This window comes from Lepus europaeus, chromosome 14 (assembly GCF_033115175.1).
Source record: "Lepus europaeus isolate LE1 chromosome 14, mLepTim1.pri, whole genome shotgun sequence".
Taxonomy (NCBI): Eukaryota; Metazoa; Chordata; class Mammalia; order Lagomorpha; family Leporidae; genus Lepus; species Lepus europaeus.
This window is the reverse complement of record NC_084840.1, coordinates 42,255,778-42,274,375: the sequence shown is the minus strand read 5'-3', so window position 1 is coordinate 42,274,375 and position 18,598 is coordinate 42,255,778. Positions and strand designations below refer to the sequence as shown.

The 18,598-nt window shown below is 39.0% G+C and overlaps 1 protein-coding gene across 1 annotated transcript in view; it reads left to right on the top strand.

Annotated features, from left to right (window-relative positions):
- Positions 1 to 18,598, top strand: part of RSU1 (Ras suppressor protein 1) — a 221,433-nt gene that overhangs the window by 110,042 nt on the left and 92,793 nt on the right. Inside the window, exon 8 of the mRNA XM_062210513.1 lies at positions 11,243 to 11,375. Coding sequence (XP_062066497.1) covers positions 11,243 to 11,375 — 133 coding nt within the window. The remainder of the gene's footprint in view (positions 1 to 11,242; positions 11,376 to 18,598) is intronic.

Below are 18,598 nucleotides of genomic sequence, written 5' to 3'. Positions count from 1 at the left end.
TTTTGTATGTTGTTATTAACTGTAGTGGCTCTTCTTGGCCATGAAATACTAGAACTTGTTCCTTTTCTCTGTGTTTTAGCACATGTTGTCCATCTATCCTCTGTTCCCCCACTCCCTTCCCCTTTCCAGCCTCTAGTATTCACTAATCTATCATTGGATTGATATTGTTCTAGCTTCCATGTGTGAGGGAGAAAATATACGGCATTTCTCTTTGTGTATTTGGCTTATTTCACTTAATGTAATATCCTCCAGTTCCACCTGTTTTGTTGGAAATGACAGAATTCCATTCTTTTTATAGCCAAGTAACATCCCTTATGTATATGTACCACAGTTTCTTTAAAAAAAAAAAAAAGATTTAAAGTCAGAGTTACAGAGAGAGAAGGAGAGGCAGAGAGAGAGAGAGAGAGGTCTTCCATCCACTGGTTCACTTCCTAGTTGGCCGCAACGGCTGGAGTTGCACCTATCCAAAGCCAGGAGACAGGATCTTCTTCTGGAGCTCCTATGTTGGTGCAGGGGCCCAAGGACTTGGTCCATCTTCTACTGGTTTTCCAGGCCATAGCAGAGAGCTGGATCGCAAGTGGAGTAGCCGGGACTCAAACCCACATCCGTATGGGATGCCTGCACTGCAGGCTGTGGCTTTACCCTCTATGCCACAGCACCTGCCCCACATTTTCTTAACTCATTCATATGATAATGAACATCTTGGTTGATTCCCTGCCTTGGCTGTTATGAGTAGTATTGCCTTAAAATAGACGGCAGAGATCTCTTTGATATGCTGATTTCATTTCTTTTGGTTATATACCCAGAAGTAAGATGATTGGATCCTAGGGAAGACCTATTATTATATTTGAGGATCTACTATAGTGTTCTCCATAATGGCTGTACTAATTTACATTCCCACCAACAGTGTGTCTAATAGTTCCCTTTTCACCACATCCTCATTGGTAATAGTTATTCTAAAAGCACCGGTGACAAAAGTAAAGCTAGACAGTCGGGATTATATCAAACTATCAAACTAAGAAACTTCTGCCAGCAAAGTAAGCAGTTCAACAGAGTGAAGAGACGACAGAATGCAGAAATTATTTGCAAACTGTATATCAGATAAAGGATTAATATCCAGGATATATAAAGAACTGACAACCCTCAACAGCAAGGAGAAACCCAAAACAATACAATTTAAAAGTAGAGAAAGGATCTGAATAGACACTTCTCAAAAGAAAAAATACAAATGTTCAGCAAATATGTGAAAAAATGTTCAGTGTCATTAGCCTTCAGGAAAATGCAAATCAAAACTACCGTAAGCTGTTGTCTTAATCCAGTTAGTATGTCTGTTATCAAATAGGTTAAGCTTATTCTTTGAACATGCACTTATTTTAGCGTATGGACTCCATGGTACCTGAGATTCCCTCTATGTTAACATTTGTAGCTTTCCAAGAGGTTGGAAGAATTTTCCTCAAATCAGCCCCTGTAAGCAGAGCATTTTGAAGTGAGTGAGAATCACGGTGAGGAAGACAGGAGTGGTCCAGTGCACTGAGGAAGTCTACCCGGTATGCTGCGCTGGAAAGCTGCCGTGTAGAAATCTTTCAGTCATATTGGAAATTAAATCAATGCTTTTGAATTTTATCCAAGAGTTGTTTTTATTTCTTTATTTGAAAGAGAGAGATATCCCAAACCATGGTTTACTCTTCAGAAGTCCACAACAGTTGAAACTGGGCCAGGCTGAAGCCGGAAGCCCTGGAATTCCATCCAGCTCTCCCACATGAGTGACAGACTCAGGTACTTGGGCCATAACCCATAGCCTTCCCAGGTTCATTAGCAGGAAGGTGGGTCTGAAGTGAAATACTAGAACTTGAATGTGGGTTGCAAATACTTGCCCCCTCAAGTATTATCTTAACCCTACTTTCCATTATAGATCTAAACAGACAATTTTCAAAGACATACAAATAACCAATAGGTATATATAAAATGCTAAACATCACTAATCATCAGGGAAATGTAATACTACCTCACTCCAGTAATATTGTTCGTTATCAAAAAGATAAAAGATAGCAAGTATTGGTGAGTATGTGGAGAAAAGGCGACTCTGCTCACTGTTGGTGGGAATGTAAATTGATACAACCATTGTGGAAAACAATATGGAGAGTCCTCAAAAATGTTTATCACAGTACTTTTCATAATGGCCAAGAAATGGAAACAACCCAAGTGTCTATCCACTGATGAATGGATAAAAAAATGTGGTACATATTCACAAGGGACTATCACTCAGACATAAAACAGGTACAATCTTGTCATTTGCAACAACATGGATTGAGGAGGAGGTCATTATGTTAAGTGAAATAAGCCAAGCACAGAAAGACAAATATGACAGGATCTCACTCATCTACGGAATCTGGAAAAATAGGTGTTGAATGTTAAGAATATAATGATGATTGCCAGAGACCAGGGAGGGCAGCAGGGAAGGGTGGTTGGGCAAAGGTTAATTGACAGGCATTAGGTTATAGGTAGGTGGAATAAGAAGTTCTGGGGTTCCACTGCACAGAACGGGGCCTATAGGGAATGTTAATGTGCCATATATTTCTCTAAAAGCTAGAAGACAAGACTTTAGATGTTTTTACTATAAAGATACATTGAATGCTTGAAATATAAATATATTTACCCTGAATGGATATTATACAATGTGTACATGTTCCAAAACATCACATAGTAATCCATAAATGTGTACAGTTTTTATGTGTCTGTTAAAAATGTTTTTGAAAAAATAAAAGTATATGAATAAAAAGACTTTTGGTAATCTTACTGAAGGGGCTTTTTCCTCATAAGAGGGCCACCAAAACAAATTTTGCTTCAATTTCAGGAGCCTGTGAATTCCTAGAGAGAACTCCTGCTTTATGCCAGTTGTCTTCAAATATAAATTTCCTACCTTTGCATTTTCACTTAAAATTTATAATAAAAGCAATATTTTACATTTCTATAGTGTTTTCCGGTTGATAAAACCATTTTATTTGTACTTGTTCCATGGATGGTGTTACCCTCTCTTGACACAGGATGAAAACTGGTGCTCTACAAAACGCAAGGACCTATCCATAGTCTGTTGGATGCAAAATCAATGAGTGGTGCTTCGCACCAGGATCCAGCACTACTGGACTTTGGTGTCTACATCCTACAGTTATATATACAATAAAAAACATATCTGGCAAGCCAAAACGAGGTGGCTTTCCACATTTAGAATAATGATTGGGAAATGTTAAATGAATGCCAGGCTTAGCCTGAATTATTTATTAATAGCCATATCAACTTGCAAGATAAACCAACCGTGTTGATGTGTGGAGGGAGACGCTTACTACTCTTGCTGGGTTAATCATATTTGTAAGTGAATGAGCACTCCTTCTATCCCATCCTACCCTGGACCACAAATATCAAATGGCCAAGAAAAGCATCAGATAGAAACAATGTAAAATGCTATTTTTCTTCATTGGTGAAAGGCTTCTGGACCTGTTTCCGCTGGCACGCACATAAATCAGTTGGCGCCATTTAGCAGGGTGGTTTTTTGTTGTTTTTTTTTTAATCTTTTTTTATTCCAATTGTACTCTTCCCCAACTAGATCAGAAGGGCATTTTGTTTTAATATGTATCATAAAGCAGCAGTGCGTTGCAGGTATTAAGTGAACAAAACACCTATTTTAAAAATATGTCGCCAGAAAGGCTAAGCAGACAATTACCGGAATGACAGTGTGGCCTTGCATTCTCTGCAGAATAAATTTCAGAGCTGTCGTGAGACATCCTGGCTTGTTTTGATTGCATTGATGATGCACAGATAGAGAAGCAACCTCAGACCTAGGCTTGCAATCCATTTAGGACTTTATAGACCGTCATCTATAACCCAGACAGAAGAGATCGGCCACTAACGCTGTGTTCACTGCAACGAGAGGATGCCATTGTAGGTAAAATATTCTCCTTGTGCCAATTAGTGTGCACTATGTGTTTTGAATTTGTTTTGACAAGTCCCTCCAATGTACTTTAATCTTTTTAATTATGAAAATAATCCATACTTGTAACAACATAGAATCCTTCAATGAGAAAATTAGTATTTTACCCTCTGTCCTGCTTATTCAAATTCCTGCCTCACGTTAATTTCCCTTTTTTGAGGCCCTTTTTTGAGGAAGCTAACATAGATGAATTTCTTTTTCACGTAGACATTTTCTTATATACATAAACATTTATTCATATACATATATGAGATTTCTTCTCCTGTGTTTTCTGCAGACATTAGATTGTAGCACACACAGTATACCCCTAATTTCTTGTTAAATTATAGTGTAGTCCTCTTTCCAGGTCAGCACCTACAAACAAACCTAATAACTGAGTAGCATTTTATAGTATGGATGTAACATGTATTATTCTGCTTATTGCCCGCTAGTGAACATTCTGATTATTTACCATATTTAATTATTGTCAACATTTGTTATTACACTGTGTGCATGATTTTAAAGGCCTTATGATCATTTTCCACTCAGTAAAGAGCATTATTTAAAAAGTGAAAAAGTGGAAAATTTCTATCAATTGTCTGTAATCACACACTTTTGTAATTGATAGCCTAGCATATTGAAAAAAGGATTGTGGAGACTTACGTGTGGTATATCTCTTTGTATAAGGAGCAGGCCTAAACAGAGCTTTTATTGTGTGTTGGAGTCATTTGTGGTTAGTTTCTGTGTGGGATTCACTGTAAAGCAGAGGTGATCTTTCAGCTGTCATAATGTCCCGTCTAGATCCCTTCATGAGCAGATCAGTTACCTGGGCTTGGGCAAAGGGAGTAGACTAATGATAGACTACCCAATCAGCCATGGTTTTCAGGTTTCACCTTGTTACATACAGGCTTAGATTTTTATAAGTCAGTGAGAGAGCCTGGCTTTTAGAGTGCATTAATTTAAAAAGCTCTCTGTGGCTTTATTTTGAAATCAGAAAGGGAGGAAATGCTGTTTGGATGACGTGAAAAATTTGCCCAAATCTTCTTGATTGCCTTGTATTTGATAAATGATGCTTCTGGCCACATGTTTCAGGATTTTGAGCACTTGGGAAGAATTCTTCCAGTGCGATTATGGAAACAACCAATTTCCATAAGTGAAAGTGAGCATGCTTATTAATGGGGCTGCAATTGCCTATTGCATTCAGTTACATTTCTAACAGGAGAATGATTGTTTTGCATGATTTAGTGTTTGCACAATTACCATCACACGGCCAAGCATGCCGTACTGGAGGCTCTGGGAGGAAGCATATGTGGTCCTTTTGCAGGTAATAAAATGGAAAATCCAATTTGCAATTGCAGACTAAGCCTCTGAGTGATAGATGATCTTCATACAGCATCGGTCAGAGGGTCACCGCTAATCACGCCGCTGCTCGGCTTCCCCAGTGGCCTGCGTCTTCCCACTGAGGAGTGAGCAAAGTGAGAATCTGTGTCTGGGAGCCAGCCAGCGTGTCTGTGGATGCACCACTTTGGAGCTTATTAGATCCTCTTTGTCACAGTGCTTAATCCTGCTGCCTGATCCTTGTTAGAACACCTCCAGAGCACCGCTCAGCCTTCTAATAAAGGGGACGGGTGAGGGCTCCTCTCGCAAGGCACTGAAGCGTGCAGCGTCAGGGCGGCTGCAGGCTGACTGACGGCGGGCTGAGATGCTTCCTGCATGTTATTACTTCAAAGGGAACCTACCCCAGACAGCTGACAGACGCTGGGCTGAGGTGGTGCTAACTTGTTGCTAGGTCCATGTGAGACGGGTGTCATCTCTTCGCACAGGATAATGGCCCAGCTTTACTCTAATTATATTAACCCTCTTCTGAAATTGCTGTATGCCAGGTTGGTGCAGAGGGAGGTGTAAGAGAACCCAGAGACAAACTGCTTGCTGTGAGGATTCCAGGCAGGGATTGTGTTATCCACTGGTGACATTAAGTTGAAAACAAAATCACTTCCCCTCATTCCAGGCCCCAGTTAAAGCTGCGGAGAGGCTTCCCTCAGTTTGGCTCTTGTGTGCTTTCCATCTCGGTCAGCCACAACAGTTTCCTCATTTCAGATTGTCTGTGGGTGTTAGACATAGCTCTTGGGGTTCTTTGTTTAAAAAGGAAGAGCAACATCAAAGGAGAAGCTATTGTTTTCTTTTTTCTGAATCTTTTTTTTTTTTTAAGATTTTTATTTATTTATTTATTTATTTGAGAGGTAGAGTCACAGACAGTGAGAGGAAGAGACAGAGAGAGAAAATGGCTGCAATGGCCAGAGCTGCTCTGATGCAAAGCCAGGAGCCAGGAGCTTCTTCCAGGTCTCCCACATGGGTGCAGGGGCCCAAGGACTTGGGCTTTCCCAGGCCATAGCAGAGAGCTGGACAGGAAGAGGAGCAGCCGAGACCAGAATCAGTGCCCTCTGGGATTCCAGCGCCACAGGCAGTGGATCAACCTACTGCACAACAGCGCCGGCCCCTTCAATCGTTCTTTTCTGTTAGATGCCCCAGTATGAAGCACCTATGAATTTGATTTAGCCGTGTTATTTGATGCTAAAATAAATAAATGAGGGGAGAGGGTAACCCAGCGCACACCCCCCCCCCCAGCTGTAATGTGCAGATGGTTTGAAGTGATGTAAATGAAGATGCTCATGAGTGGCCCATGGGCCTTTCTGTTTACCCCTACTTTCAGGCATCAGTGTAGGACTCCTTTTCCCTGTAGGGAGTTTGTCTAGCTTACATCCAGGGTCTCCTATGTGTTTGAGTTAGCAGATTTCATTAGCAATCCCCTATGCTTCTCCTGTCTCCATTGATGGCTCCAAAATGGAGACATCACTGGGACTGACAGATCTCCAGAGAGTTCGAGGCTTCAGACAAAAGGGCAGAGTGGCCTTTTTTGGCATTATCCCCCGAGGTCTTTCCTCCCCATGTGGCCATCAGAAAGCAGAGAATTTTAGTACATTAGCTTCAGAGGATTAGCATGAAAAACAGCAAGCTTAGGAGGAAGCTGTTAATAAATGCACAAGAGGCTGGGTACATTCCAAAGTGAGTCTGTGGGTGGTGGTTGCTAGAATGCACCTCCACCTGAAGTTCAGGGACAGGCCACTAATGCCTGCTTTGCTCCTAATGTAACCTGTACTTTTGGATTTTTGAAATAATTTTTGGAACCTGGTGGAAGGGGTGATGCAGCCTGGAGAAAGAGAGCTCTTCCTCCTCACTGTCCCAAGTAGTTTTCATTCCGCTCCAGGGCCCAGAAATACTGCATGATCGGAAGGGCTCTGCACTCCTAATGGAGCTGCTTTCCCCCCTCTTCTTGTCCTTCTCCTCAAAGTTGAAGAAGAAGAATCAAAACATGAATTCCAGCACTGTCATCTGAACCAGCTGTTAAAAACAAAGCAGTCCAATTGAGTTAATTCATGATCATGTGTAAATGACGGAAATCTTAGAGGCTTGCTCACCAGAATTGAACTCTACCATCAAGAAATTCAGACTCTTTTCCTCAGGCAGATAACCAGTTTCAGGGCATAAGAATGAAAGATATTTACGGCAGAGTTTAGCCATTAACAACGAGCTCTCCTTCACTTAGGAAGTACTTTCTTCCCTAATTTCATAAAGCTTGCTTGCTTTCATTATTTATGTATTATTATTGTCATCCACTTTGGAGAACGCACATATATTTTCCCACAGGTATCATTTATAATTTTTTTCCATAGTTTTTTCCATGCTGAATCAGTGGGCAGGAACACTGATAGCATATCAGCTAAGGTTGTCTCTTAGGTGAGTATTTTTTTTTTTTTTTTTTTACAGGCAGAGTTAGAGAGAGAGAGAGAGGTTTTCCTTTTTCCGTTGATTCACCCCCCCATGTGGCCGCTATGGCCAGCGTGTTGTGGCCAGCATGCTGTGCCGATCTGAAGCCAGGAGCCAGGTGCTTCCTCCTGGTCTTCCATGTGGGTGCAGGGCCCAAGCACTTGGGCCATCCTCCACTGCACTCCCGGGCCACAGCAGAGAGCTGGACTGGAAGAGGAGCAACCGGGACAGAATCCGGCACCCCAACCGGGACTAGAACCTGGGGTGCTGGTGTTGCAGGCGGAGGATTAGCCTGGTGAGCCGCGACACCAGCCTTAGGTGAGTATTTTAAGAGAAGGTTGTTCACCTCTGCCACCTCCATCCCAAATATGTTAGTGAATTAGTGCCGCATGGTCACAGTTTCCTGGGAAGTAGGGCCACACATCCTGAGAACAGTGGACAACATAGACCTTGTGTGCATAACATATGGTTCACAGAGACATAGACTTACTCTTAAATGGATGACTTCTTTCCAGAAATTTATATTTGTTGATTGTTAGGATGAAAGGGAAATTGGAGAAAAAGAAGTAATGAGGGAGTGATACGAGAGAGGACATAGACTACAACAAACTAGATCCTAAGAGAGAATAAGGATTATGGAGAAATGCAAACCAAAATCAGCTTTGCTCTTGAGAAGCTAAAAACCCTCTCCCCAAGTAAAACTTAACACAAAATAAACAGTCAGTGGCAGCCCCTTCCCAACATAATCAAAGCCAGGTAAGATACTCAGCTAGCTATATGTGGAACCCTTACATATCTATGTGCCCTGGCCAGTTTTCTGATTCTTGCCATGGAGAATCAAGCTCATTAATTTCCCAGGTGACTTGGTATCTAACTAACAGTGTTTAACCATTAAGATGAGGAAATGGACAGTGTTGATAACCTTAAAAATGTATCTACTTCCTTTTCTACCAACAATTTTTTAATAGCTTTGGAAAACCCATGATGAATTCCTCTCTTAACATTTAGTATTATCTGTTTTCTTTAAAATACATTTTAAGTTGCAATCATTTTCTTTCTTTCCAGTTTTCTGAATAGTTAGAAATCCATGTAACAAAAAGAAGAAAGATTCAAAGTATTCTTTTAAGAAATATTCCATCATATTTCTAGTAAAAATTGTCCTTTATTTCATTTCCAAAACTCAGATAAGCTAAATGATTTGCTTTGTGGCATATGTTCATTCTCAGAATATGTTATCGTTACCTTTAGTTATTGATTATGAAAACTAGGCAGGAGAACCTCATAATGAGACAAATGCATTACTTTGGTTCTGTTATGGTCAAAAGAATTGCTGGGTATCTATTTACAAATACCTTGGACTTTTATCAGAAGTCTGAAAATGGACTTCCTCCACAGGACATTTAAGGAAAGACCCTCAGTGAATATGCTGGCATCCAAGCCGTGTACATCTCTGTTGCATAGCTTGTTTGTCTCTATCTCTCTTTCGCAGGCAAGTCCATTCACACATTGCCTTTTCCAATAAAAAAAAAAAAAATAATTGTTTATTTGGAAGGGAGAAAGATGAAGCGAGAGAGGCAGGCAGGTAGCTGTTTCAATGCCCAGATTCCTGTAACAGCTAGGGCTGGGTCAGACTGAAGCCAGAAACCAGGAACTCAATCCAGATCTCTGACATGGGTGGCAGGGATCCATGTGTTTAAACAATCACCTGCTGCCTTCCCAGGTGCACATTAGCAGGAAGCTAGAATTGGGAGTAGAGCTGGGACTGAAAACCTGGCATTCCAATATGGGTTGCAGACACCTCAAGTAGAATCTTGACTGTTCTGTCAAATGTCTGCCCTGTCTTTTCCGTCTATGGATATGCTAAAAAAAAAAAAAAAATAGAGCAGACTGTTCATCGGTAGATGATATTCAGATGAGGTGGTCTTGGCTGGCTTTTTATGCTACTTTTATTAACTCATCCTTGTTGGTATAGATCAACACATAACCTAATAGCTTCACCAAACACTGTAGAAAGAATACAAGCTTGGGAGTACAAAGCCTTAGGTTCAAAACCTCCCACACCAATGTTTTTTGATCTTGGACATAATAATTCATTTCCCCAAGTTTTGATTTTATCAGCTTTAAAAAATTTATTTATTTGAAAGGCAGAGTTACAGAGAGAGGGATTGAAAGATAGAGAAAGAAAGATCTTCTATCCACTGGTTCACAATGGCCACAACTGCTGGGGTTGAACCAGGCTGAAGCCAGTAGCCAGAAGCTTCTTCTGGGTCTCCCATGTGGGTGCAGGGCCCCAAGCACTTGGGTCATCCTCCACTGCTTTTCCTAGGCCCTTAGCAGGGAGCTGGATTGGAAATAGGACAGCCAGAACCTGAACAGGTTCCCATATGGGATGCCAGTGCTGTAGATGGTGGCTTTACACACTACACCACAGTTCCTGCCTCAATTTTATCATCTATAGATAATGTTAGAGATTGCTGGAAAATTAAATAAGAAAAATTATTTTAAAATTTGGTTTCTCAACTGATCAGAGCTAGACAAATGTTAGTGTCTCTCATCACCATGTTAATGAGATTCATTTAGTGCTGATTCTAAGATGTATTCATCTGAGGCAGGCGCTGTGGCATAGCAGGTAAAACCATGCCTGCAGTGTCGGCATCCCATATGGGTGCCAATTTGAGTCGTGGCTGCTCTACTTCCAATCCAGCTCTCTGCTGTGGCCTGGGAAAGCAGTGGAAGATGGTCCAAGTGCTTGTACCCCTGCACCCATGTGGGAGACCCAGAAGAAGCTCCTGGCTCCTGACTTCAGATCTGCTCAGCTCCAGCTGTTGTGGCCAATTGGGGAGTGAGCGAGCGGATGGGAGACCCCTCTCTCTCTCTGCCTCTCCTTCTCTCTCTGTGTAACTCTGACTTTCAAATAAATAAATTTTGAGTAATATAATAGTATTTTGAATAACACAATAGTATTGAGTAATGCATTAGTAATTTTACTTGGGTAATATTCTTTCTTTATTCCTATTTTACTTTACTTGATGAACAAAGTGGTGTTGATCAGAATGGGCTTCAATGATACAGGACAAGTGGTGATGCACTTTGACATTGTCAAGATAAGATTTCACCAATTTTTACTTCTGTCAGTCTTGAACAAGTCATTTTAGTCTTTGTAGCTAAAACCTAGAAAATAAGCAAAAATTCCTTCCAAGTTGGCTTTCTTCTTCCTTCTTTTGTAATTCATTTCTTGTATCAGGGAATTAGCCTTAACCTTGCTTGTGGACCAGTGTTGGCATGGGTTAAGGAATTTAAAAAAAAAAAAAAAGAAAGAAAAGAAAAGAAAAGAAATCAAATGACCTAAAAGGGAATTAGGGTTGTTCTGTGGTTACTTGAGCGGGACGTTGTAGACCTGATCTGTGTTCGAAGAAATGACGTTCACCTTTTTTTCCCCTTTCATCTTTTCAGGAAACTTGGATTTAACCGGTCAGAAGCAAGTATTCAAAGCAGAGAATAATCCCTGGGTTACCCCTATTGCCGACCAGTTCCAGCTTGGAGTATCCCATGTTTTTGAATATATCCGTTCTGAAACATACAAATAGTAAGTAAACTATGACTTTAAAATAATGGACTGTGATTTTATAGTATTTATAATCATGCCATTTAAAAAAATTCTGTATGCTATTGGAGGCAGTTAACACATAGCATTTTTAAATGTTTTATTTAAAACTACATGTGGTAATTGTCTCTGTTATTTGTAGATTGTTTTTATTTGACATTTTCAAGGGAATTTTTACCAATTTTGCTTGGGAGGATTTTTAAAGCATTAAATTAGTTGAATATTGAATATTCATGACACTAAGGAAATTCACCAGACACATTAAGATCAGAACATATTTTTTTTCCCGTAACTGCAACGAATTACAAGTGTTATGAACAAAATTGTTAAGCAGTTTATTTATAAAATCAGTAGAGAATACTAGGAATGCATCATTCTATTACTTAAGCTTTTACTCTAGTGAGGTATAATCTTTCTAAAAGAAAAAAAGACAGAAAAAGTGGAGGAAGAATCAGCCAGCTTAAAGTCACAGCATCAAAATACCTCTGGTCCTCACTGCAGGTTCCCAGAGACTGTGGGACGCAGTCCCTGGAATTGAGCTATTCCCAACTCTTTCCTCTCAGTGTTTTGGAGAAGGAAGGAATTTGCCACTACCCACCTGCTCCTGCTATTGTGATATCTTCTGTCATGATTTTCCCACTTAATCCTCACACCCATTGCCCAGTCATTTATCTCAGTGGTTAACTGACCCCTGAGGCTAAAATCTGGTCTATTTTCAAGCATCTATAAAAAAAAGACTTTTTAAAACAAATCCCATGGTTAAATGTAATTTGCTTCCATATTTGCCAGTTTTTGAGAATTTAACATCAGTCATCAAAGATCATTTTCAGTTAAGAGTCTGAGCCTCTCCCTTTCCTTCTCCTTCTCCCTCTCCCCTCTCATGATCATGCAAATGCATCTCCCTCCTCCCCAAAACACACACTGCCCTCACTGAGCCTGTGCTGGGCCTGTAAGTCTAGGTGCCATGACAGGACACAACCTGGGGCTGTGAAGGACCCTCTGGCTCCAGCCCAGGTGCTCTTGATGAGACATCATGTTTCCAGCTGACAAAATCACTGAGAAAATGAGCTGTGAAGAACAACGGCGTGAAAACAAAACACTCTCAAATTGCCAAAATGATAGATAGCGTATCCTTATATATAAAAGCAGCTTAAAGCATGGTTTAGATTTTTGGGACATTATGCTGACACTTACAATGTGGAAGACATAGACTTCAGAGTAAAATGAGATAAGTGGAGGATGTGTGTTATTGTCTCATGTACCATATAGAAATGTGCAATTATTACAGATTGGTTCATTTTTTATAAAAAATACAAATATAGTTCAGTCTTGGAAATTAGTTAATTATGAAAATGTGTGAAACTATAATTGCAAATTAGCAGATTATTGTTCATTTTGTTCCTCTTAATGTGTTAATCATTTCTATCATGCATATTAGATAGGACTGTAATTTTTTTGTTAGTAAATGGAAAACTGCAGAGGTTGGTTCATAGGGAATCTTTACAAAATCATCCTGTATTTGGTAGTGTTCAGAAAGGCACATGAGCAAGCTCCTTGTAATCCATTATTGATGTAAATACTCTTTGTTATTCTGTTTAACACTCTTTTAAATTTACCAAGCATTAATTTATGCCTTAAAGAAGATTAAAATACCTTGTATATGAAAGAACTTCTAGTTTTAATTTTCTTTTAGAAGATTAACCTGTAAGTTTATGGATTTTTGTCTCACCTCAGAGTCATTTGGCAATGAACCACCAGTATGCACTATTACAGACTATTTCTGTGCATTTAAACATGTTTCAACTCTGAATAATTGAGAGATTTTGTTGCTTTGGTTGAGTAAATTGCTAGGGTATTTGACATATTTGATTTATGTATTCTTGACTCTATAGTTAGTGGCCTATATCTGAGCATTGGCATAATCTAAGCAATTCGCCTATGTAAGCCTACTCTTTTCCTTGATTTCTTCACCAAGAACTGTATGCAGGCAAATCAACATCTGAAAGCTTAAGTAAGCCTAGGAGAGATACTACCTTTTTCCGAGGGACCAGCGTGTACTCCAGCCACTGCTTCTAGAGGTGCCCTAAGAGCCTCTGCTGGGAGAGCATACTTGATGTGAGCTCCTGGAGGGGTAGGGACTGCGGAGGGTTCTCCCCGTCTCTTCTGGAGACGGAGCGGAGGGCTGACCACTGCTTGTGTTTCTGCTGTGCTGTTCTCTCGTCCTCCCTTAGTAGTGAGCATCACTTCTTTATCAAACACACTAGCCCAAAAGCATGGACTATTAGCTCAGTAAGACACTAAGTCAAACTCTTGGCCTTTTTTAAAAAAAACTACTTATGAAAAAAGTGCCACCTTATATTTTACAAATTAATATGTACTAGTTTTTAAAGTTTAAGATCATTTCTTAAATAAACAGATATGTTAGTACAGCCTTATATAATTGGAGCCCAACTTCATTCTTTTCATCAGCCATTTCATAATTAGAAAATGTTTAGTGTCTTTCTCAACTACCTGAAAAAATATTCTAATTAGCAGGTCCTTGACTATTTTCTTGAAAGTTGTACACGTGTCAATCTTCAAGGAAGGCGATTTGTTCATGACATACTTTTTTCAAAAAGCAAACTTTGCGTTTTCAATGGCTTCATATTAGATTCTCTATTCTAAAGCCTAAAGTTCCTAATTGTCACTCATTTGTCTTTTTTGATTTAAACTAAATACATCCCCTTCAGTTAAAAAAAACTCATGTATCTATGTGTGTATATGTGCATATACATATGTGCGTATAAAAGATGTATGTCTGTCTTTAAATACCATACAAGCATAACTTCCAGTGAACCTCTGAGCTGCCTTTTTTTATTTTTATTTTTTTAACCAATTAGCCATTACCTAAATGAGAGCAGCAAAGAACTTACCAGGGTGTTTTATTTTCATGCCGTCTGTGGGTGAGTTTCACGGTGACCTTCGTGTTGTGTAAGCACATCCTCGAGGCCTTCTGAGTCTAGAGCAGTGGCAGCAAAGAAGATGGATGATCTGATTTACAGGCTCTCATGGACTCCAAGAGGAGACATGGACGTTTGAAGCAAAACAGTGAATCCGTTGTGGAGGAAGAGTTAACATACTTTGAGATGATGTGAGCTTGTTCAGTTGAACAGGAGGAGGTGTGGGCAGGTGTGGCTGGTGGGATGCTGAGGCATAGATCTTCGGAGAGTATTCTTTGAAGTACAATTTGGGCATTAATCATGCTCTCCTCATCATTTCTTAGGTGGAGATTGCTCTTTGTTCATCCCTCGTGCTTCCGTGAGGGGAACATATTGGCTGGTGTCATTGCATTGCCCATTCTAAGTTCCTCCGTCTGTTACAGTAAAATAATCTGTTCAGGCTAGTTGTTGAGCATCACATGCTGTAAGCTCTCTAGCATTTTCAGACCATTGAGGAGTTGTGCAGTTCCCATTTAACTCTTTCTATGTAGGGGGTTGTCTCCTTGTTTGACCTCTTTTGTTTCGTGAGGCAGAATTGTGATGGAATAGTCACTGCTTTCCAGAAGGTAGGGGTTTTTTTTGTTTGTTTTGTTTTTTTTCCCGGGACCAGCAGTCAAGTTGAAGTCAAAACTCTTGACAAGATTCTTTGTGAAAGGGAGGAACTCATACTTTGCACATTTCCATCAAGAAATGGGGATCGCATCCACAAGCCATTTTAAAAGCTGACAAGTTAACTCTTGTCAACAAGTTAACAAGAGCAGAGCTTTGACAAATGTCCTGCGGAAAATGTGTTGGTGGAAAGGCTTTGGAAAACAGGCATCTCCTGAAGCCTGCAACTTGCAGAGCCTGGTGATGCAAAGGCCTCAACTCCAGCGTGCCGTGAGGCAGAGGTGCTTTCTGTCACTCTTGGGTCACCCGACTTGTGGCCCTCTCTAGGGAAAGGTGCCCCACTCCACTCATGTTTGTCCTTTTGTGTTGTTTCTAATCTTACATTAAAATTGAAGAAATATATAAGCCATACAATTAGTCGCATTAGTTCATGAAAATACTGTAACAAAGCAAATTCTTAGTCAATATTGGGCAACAGTGAGAAAAATGCTGAGAATTTCTCATAGCTAGAAATCTGGCATTCACTGAATCATCATTTGATGATTTGTAAGAAAGAATTCTTTTGTCTGCTAGTTATTGTTGTTTCTTTTGTTTTACTTGTGGAATTAAAGCTCTATAATTTTTCTTCTACACTGTGTGCAAATCTGTTACAGGCAATAATGGACATAAATGAGCTTTATTAAACAACAGCTATAGCTTCTAATGGGTGCTGAGTCAAGGTGGTTTTTATACAAATCTTCAGAAAGGTGGAAAAGAAGGTTAAACTGCAGAAACTTTCTAGCAGTTAATGAACTTTTACACAGCGAAAATCAGTGTATGCAACAATATAGACTTTTTTTATTACTATGAAAATAGCTCAAATTGAGCCACAGAACAGTGCTGTTTCTATATAGTGGATGTGAAAATGAAGAGTCATTTTTTACATAAAAATTGTTTTTATTTTATAAGCTGACTGTGTATTCTGTTCTTGGAAATTTCTATTTCCTTTATAAATATTACATATGTATATTTTAGTAATTTTAAGAGCTAATAAATGTATCATGACATTTCCTCCATACTATAATAAAAGTAAAATTCAAACTGTTGATATATTTAGACCTATTTTCATGTAAAATATTACATGTTAAGTATTACTAAGAAGCATCATAGAGAAAAGGGAGACCCATACATGTTATATTTTGGGTTCTACTGTGTCACATCTTTTACCTCATGTTCACTTTAAATGGTAGAATTGGGAAGCATTCTTTTTTCTCCAGATAATATAAAGAACTTCAAAAAGTATATGGAAAATGAAATTATAAAGTAAATTTATTTTGGTGCAGCAATTTTGAAATCCTTGCATAGGAGTCTTCAAAAGAGTCGTGGAAAATACACACCAAGCGTGGATTTCAGAATGTTTTGCACCAAAGTAAATTTATTTTTTAAACCCATATTCCCACTACTTTTTAAAGTGGACTTGTAGTAAATATTTTATAAGTCGAAGAGTTGAAGGATATTTATCCCACTGAATAAAAGTAAATCAAAATGTAATATCAATTGTTGATCTTTGATTTAGTTGCTCGCCTGTTTGTGTACATGGTCATTACTAAGCCTGGTAAATTAATATCTCCCCTCTAAGGTAATGGAAGGAATACAGATGATTAAGGAAAAATATGTAACAGTTCTCTCTCTTCTGGGATTTTTGTTATTCATTTCATGTATTTTGCATTTAAAAGGATTTTTTTTCCTTTTTTGCTTGGCAATTTTGTTAGCACTATTATTCATATATATGTTACATCACAGGTAATTAGTGTTTATCCGTTTTCCTTTATATTTAGAATAAATGGTACATTTGTGCAAGTTATGCACAAGTTTCTTACAGGCTTTTGAAGCTTTACTTTTCTATAATTTTACAGCTTATGCAAATTGGTTCTGTTTTTTAAATGGAAAGTGTTTCCACATGGCTATTTCCAATATACTTGGATTCTGTGAATTACAGCTAGGAACCTCCACCCCCTATACCTGTGAAGATCAAAGGTGAATGAACGTTCCACCAGCTTCCAGAGTCTAGCTGGTATTCCCAGAATGTTTAGTGAACCCCATTTTATGCATAGCTTGTTCTGGAATGTTTCTTAGTCTGATGCACCCCAGATAACAGATCCAGAGTTGGAAATGATCACTTCGCATGTCTACGTTTATCCTTTCATGGCCTCCTCTGGTGCTGTGTGCTCAGGCCTCTGGCATGCACTCTGCTTGCCCAAGAGCTCTTGAAGGCACCTGGTGGAATCTGGTTTGACCAAAGAGAAGGAACTCTGTACTTTGCGTTTTTTCTTCAATGCAGTTTGCATCTTACCCAATGACTAGTGCCCTTATCATTAAAGCAGTGTGAGTAACTCTTAGGATAGCAAAAGCAGGGTTGGGGGGGGAGGGACAGACCTATAACTGCTACATCAAAGAGAGAGGAGGGATGTTTCTTTATTCTGAACTTTGTACTAGAAGAGGCTTTTACATAGAACTGTCCAGTGCAGAACAATCTCACATCAGTCCTTCCTCCCACCCCCTTCCTTTCTTCATCACCTCCCCACCGCCCACCCTCATTGTTGATTACCAAGCTTGCAGTCAGGATGTGTTGTGTAGCCAGTACCTGCAGCTCGATGCATTCAGCATCAATGTAAGGTAGATACAATGTAGATCATTTGTCCCACTTGATAATCAGAGGGAAAATTAACACCCGCTGGATTCTACCTACACTCCCAAAAGGAAAGGTGTCTGAATATTTCTTCTAAAAGAGGAATTATTTTGAGTTCCATTTTTGGATGATATTCCTTTGACATAATCATATTGAACTATTAAATATTTATCTTCTCAACAAAGTGAAATTGGTCAACCCTACATATTGATAACCTTTATTAACTCCCAGTAATTTTAAAGTCCAATGCTTGATGCTTTCTATCCGCTAACATGAATTATTGCTGGCATTTGCTGTTTTTATTTGAGAGATAAATTAAAAAGTGGCGCTTTTATAATCAAATGAAACTATGTGTGATTTCTGTCCTCTGCACAATAATATCTTGTTTTATTGCATGCTGGCTTTTTATTGAACTTTGTCTCTTATTATGGTAGGGCATTGTTGGAGGGTGGTTTTTTTTATTATTATTATTATTTTTTTTTTTGTCAGTTAAAGGTTCTTTGGTGTTGTCAGGTATTTGGTTTAGAACACATAGTATTCTGAGAGGAGTTTCAATCAACTGGATTGGATAAAAAGCTTAAATGTGAGTTAGGTTTACAGGCATTTGCCAGTACCCCAATTTATTCACCAAACATTGAGCAAATTGCTTTTCATATTTTACTCTCTTGTACTTGTATAATATTTCATACTTGTTTTTAAGACTTTTAAAAAATGCTTGCAATCAAGAAAGTATAGTTGTCTATTGGTAGAATTAATTTTTTTAAAAAAGTCTTATTTGGGACATGATACAATTCCATCATCTTCAAAATGTATATTCTTTTTAATATGTATCCCATTAGACGGGCTTAGTTTAGAGACTGAATAAATTATCATTGAGGTTTTGATTATTCTCCATGGAAAGGTTTCTGAATAAGTATTTCAGCTTTTTTTCTTTTTTAAAAAGATTTATT